Source organism: Alosa sapidissima, chromosome 7 (genome assembly GCF_018492685.1).
Source record: "Alosa sapidissima isolate fAloSap1 chromosome 7, fAloSap1.pri, whole genome shotgun sequence".
In the NCBI taxonomy this organism is placed as follows: domain Eukaryota; kingdom Metazoa; phylum Chordata; class Actinopteri; order Clupeiformes; family Clupeidae; genus Alosa; species Alosa sapidissima.
In genome coordinates this window covers 13802011-13807010 of record NC_055963.1, presented here as the reverse complement: position 1 = coordinate 13807010, position 5000 = coordinate 13802011, and the positions used below count along the sequence as shown (strand labels likewise).

Genomic DNA, 5000 nt, shown 5'->3' with positions numbered 1-5000 from the left:
TCGCGCTGTCTTTAGATGTGCTGTTCATGCTCGCAAAAGAGCACAAGATCATTCCCTGTGCTATGCCTGGAAACCCACCTGATCCCTCAGAAACACACACACACACTCACATACACATTTACATGTATTCATTTAGCAGACACACTTCATACAAAGTGATTTACATATGTCAATTCTACTACAAGGGACTACATTGTCCCCGGAGCAACTTGTGGTTCAGTGCCTTGCTCAAGGGCACAATAGTGAAACAGGGAATTGAACCCACAACTTCTCAGTCTACTACTGTACATGCTAACCCTGCTCCGACCTTAACCACTATACTACCACCACCGCACACACGCACACACACACACACGCATGCACACACACACGCACACACGCACGCACACACACACACACACACACACACCGTTACACATCGTTAAGTGAAAGTGTCATTGCCAGTGTTGTTGTACTGGTATAATAAATTGATTATATCACAAATAAATGTATAGGCTGATATTATTATTATTATTATTATTATTAATAATAATAATAATAATAACAATAATAATAATAATAATATGAAGAAAACGTCTTCCAAATGATAACTTTAACCATTGGTCTTTCTGTTATAAACTGTTTTCATGTATTAATTTATTTTAACTTCAAAAGGCAACATGCTCCGCTTTTCTCTCACTGGCCTGTGCACTATCCAGTGAAAAGTATTTTGATATAATATAATAATATGTCGATGTAAATATCCCTTATTACGTTGCTGTAATGACAGTTGAAAGACTACAGGGCATGCTTATCAGGGGATAGCAATCATTTGATGTTACAGAAGTATGGTCGACTTGTAAATGCACTGAAATGGCCGTGACTTCTCTATACTGCCGTGACGCTTCTAATGAATAAGAGTAAGATTCAGAGAGGATTAGATGCATTTATAATCCGGTTTAGGGTTTGTAGGGAGATGCGTGTGGCTCTAGAGAAAGAGGAGCATTAGGACCCTGTAATAGGTGTGACCAGGATTTCCCCCACGGGCTTCGGGCGCGCAGCACAACGCATGCGTCTCAGCCCGCTATCACTGGATCCCAATCGGGGAACGTGAACGGGAGTTAACCCTGATGTACCTGCTTAAAGGAACCGCCGTCCTAGCCACAGACGTCAGGCACAGGAACAGGTATAGAAAATAGTTTTTTACGTTTGAAAAAAAAAAAAAAAATCAAAACTGCTGTAACACAAATGAATTTAATTTAAGTCAGGTCAGATTGAGGTATATGGAAGATATGTCTTTCTCTGTGTGGATTTGAGCGACGGAGATTCTATTGGATTAACTGTAGTTCAAGAGAGACCAAGTACCGCGCGAGTGATTTAACAATATGAAACACCAAAAGTCAAAAATGCGAGAACTCGAGACAGCCAGAGTTGTGTTCATTCAACCTGATCCTTGGATTATAATGGTTTGATTTCAACTGCCGTGGTCTCAACACGCTGAAGTTTACTGCGCTCAGGAGGGAATAGCGCCTTATGACTCGTATCTGTGATAAACACACCGGCGGGACCAGGGACGAGACTATCCAGCACAATGTCTAAAGTGATACTCAAGAAAAACCACTGGACCAACAAAGTTAACGAATGTTCATTGTGCAAAAACGGTCGCGGAGAGTTGACCGTGGAATTGCGCGGCGGTGCGGAGAATGGAGAGTTTCCGTACGTTGGGGAAGTGCGAGAGGATGCGGTGCTTTATCAATACGGGCAGCTGTCCGACGGGGAATTAGTGTTGGAGGTCGAAGGCTTGGCTGTGTCTGGACTGCCCCTATATGATGTGCTGACCATTATAAAGACTCGCAAAAGTCCTATCAGGTTTAAAACTGTAAGACAAGGTAAGGTTTCCAAAAGTCATTTATGAACACCATCACTTCATAAACGTGTGCTCCACAACTTTGTAATCATCTACCACATTATCTTATGTTTTGTCACTTGATATGCTCTCTCTCGCTATCTCTCTCTGTCTGTCTGTCTCTCTCTCTCTCTCTCACACACACACACACACACACACACACTCTCTCTCTCTCTCTCTCTCTCTCTCTCTCTCACACACACACACACACACAATGTTGAGAAATGTAAAGTGTTCTTTAAGTGGGAGTATTACATTACACAAGTGTAAATGCACTTTGTTAGTTGCTTTGCCCGTCCACTGGACACGGCTCTCAGATGCCTCCACATGGGACAGTGCCGATAGCACATGGGCGAGTGCGTCAATCTGAGGGGAAATGTATCGTCCCATCTATTAGCTTCTGCTTGCCCACCGATGATGACCGCTGTTCTGTTCAGAGCAGAAACTTGAGTGCTGTGTTTGTCAGCGGGGCGACTGAGGAGAGTGAAGGGGGTGGCAGGCAGAGGCAACAGCGGCGGCGGCAGCGGCAGTTTGCGGCTGTTGAACTAAAAGTAGGCCAGGCTGTGGCATGCGTGTTGTTTCCAGCTCGGGATCACGCTTTGACGGGAAGCCTCTCTGACAGTCAGTCCTCCAGCTCATGCTGTTGCCGGCCGGCAAGGATATTCAGCTCCACCGAGAGGCATATCCCACACACTGGCGCGGGGGGATTACGACGCACAATGGCCCTGGACATACACACTCTGGGATGGGCGCGCGCACACACACACACACACACACACACACAATACAGAGTACAAACATGCACCAGGAACACACATGTATGCATGCACATACACACACGTACACAAAACCCTTCTTCCTTACACACCCTTACACACACACACACACACACACACACACACACACACACACACACACACACACACACACAGGATAAGTACACTTGGCACTGATGCGCTGAATCATCCTTCTGCATCTCCACTCTAGCACCTTTTGACCCCCTTAGAGCACTGTCACCCTTTGAGATCTTCATTTGTTTGGTTGTGCTCCCCAAGCCCCCACCCCCCCTCGCCAAAATGAAATAGCAGTTGCCTAACAAAGCATTGCAATGTGGCCTTTGTGACGCAGCTCCACTATTGCCTGCCTTCACCACCACGTGCCTCCTGTTCAAGTTTGAACAGGACATAATCCCTGCAGAGCAGACGTTTAAAAGTAACGTCTTCATTTCTTCGTGTTTGTGTGTGTTTCTCTCAGTCTGCGCAAGTGTGTGTGTGTGTGTGTGTGTGTGTGTGTAAGCATTTGAGAGGAGAGAGTGGCATGCTGATGTTCTTTAAACAAGAGCCAGGGCTAATAGAGACAGATGTAGCTCTTGCGGAGAGAGGGAGAGAGAGGGAGGGAGGGAGCGAGAGAGGGAGAGGGAGAGGAGGGCAGGCGTCCCAGGCGACTCAAGTTATTTCTGGAAGCGCGCTCTGGGAGTTGGATGAGTTTGACCCATTGCCCATGGTCTGCTGAGCATCTGTCTCAGGGGCTTGGACAGCACGACTGCGCGTGCATGTGCATCTGTGTGTGTGTGTGTGTATGTGTGTGTGTGCATCTGAGTTCACGGTTCTTCTCGATGGTCCACTTTGTTACATACTCATCCATAGTAGCCCCCCCCCCCCCCCCCCCCCCCACCGTCCTCCTCTTCCATCGGCTTGTTGTTGGCACTGACATGCTGCCCTTATGCGTTCCAGGCCTGGACTCGCCTGCCGTCCTGAAGCTCGGTACCCTGCTCGTGATTACAGAGGAGCGGCCTGACTGCAGGCAGTAATTAGTGCTCTCGCTTGCTCACTCACTCGCTCTCAGAGGAAAGAGATGCCAGTTTATAGGACTTAAAGTGCGTTTGAAATGGAGGTTAGCATTTCAGCTTTTGAGCCGCTGAAGGCCTGTGTTTCAAGAAACATCAGTCAGTCAGGAGCGAGGGTATGTGTCATGGCAGTGCTGTGCTTTACTACACACGCACGCACACACACACACACACACACACACACACACACACACACACACACACACACACACACAATCATATACACACATAAACAGGCATTCTCTTTGTGTGGCCTTGCCTCGCCCAACTCTTTCCATGTGTGTCTGGGAAAATCATTAACAGAGTTATGTAAGTGTGTTGAAGTGGCTTGCCTATGTGTGTGTGTCTCTCTCTCTCTCTCTGTGTGTGTGTGTATGTGTGTGTGTGTGTGTATGTGGGAATGTGTTTGGGTGTTTGTGCATCCCACGGTTCTGTGTCTGACCCCTGACACAGCTCTTCATTGCTCTTTCTCACAGAGGTACACACACAACATTTGTGCCACTCTCTCTCTCTCTCTCTGTCTCACATACACACACACACACACACACACACACACACACACACACACACACACACACACACACACACACACAGATGCCAGGGACATGTAGAGACAGCCTCCACTCTCAATTTGACCTAAACACACACACACACACCACACACATACACACACACACACACACACACACACATACAAACACAGACACACACACACACAAACACATCACAGAGACAACATTTATGCCTATTCGATCTTAATTTCACACACACACACACACACACACACACACACACACACACACACACACACACACACACACACACACACACATTCGTGCCACTCCTATTGACACACTGTTTGTACTAGTATTGAGCAATATAATAGCTTTTACTCTGAGTGCTCTCCGTGCCTAAAGAGAGCAACGTGTGTGTGCCTGCACTGTCCACTGCAGGGACATCACTCTCAGGCTCAGTCCGTCCTGTAAGTCTGGCCCGCGGTTTCACAGGTGATAAGCTCCCCCTCCCTCTCCCAGGGTTATCCATTAGCCATGTCAGGCCATTAGCAGAGAGGAATGTGATAAGATTGGATTGGAAGTGCCATTCCTGACGCATGGCTTGCCTTTCCCTGTGCAAGGGAGCACAGCATTCCAAAGAGACAGAACTTTCCAGACCAGACCCAGGGAATGCGATGGCACTGATTCCATCAGGCTCCAGCTCTCTCTCTCTCTCTCTCTCTCTCTCTCTCTCTCTCTGGCGCTCGGAAGATCT

The 5000-nt window shown here is 47.5% G+C and overlaps 1 protein-coding gene across 14 annotated transcripts in view; it reads left to right on the top strand.

The window, feature by feature from the left end:
• Nucleotides 1–1087: 1087 nt before the first annotated feature.
• LOC121712976 (membrane-associated guanylate kinase, WW and PDZ domain-containing protein 1-like) overlaps nucleotides 1088–5000 on the top strand; it is a 137845-nt gene continuing 133932 nt past the window's right edge. For all 14 annotated transcript variants that reach the window (XM_042097156.1, XM_042097155.1, XM_042097154.1 and 11 more), the window contains exon 1: nucleotides 1088–1868. In XM_042097156.1, coding sequence (XP_041953090.1) covers nucleotides 1571–1868 — 298 coding nt within the window. In that variant the 5' untranslated portion in view covers nucleotides 1088–1570. The remainder of the gene's footprint in view (nucleotides 1869–5000) is intronic.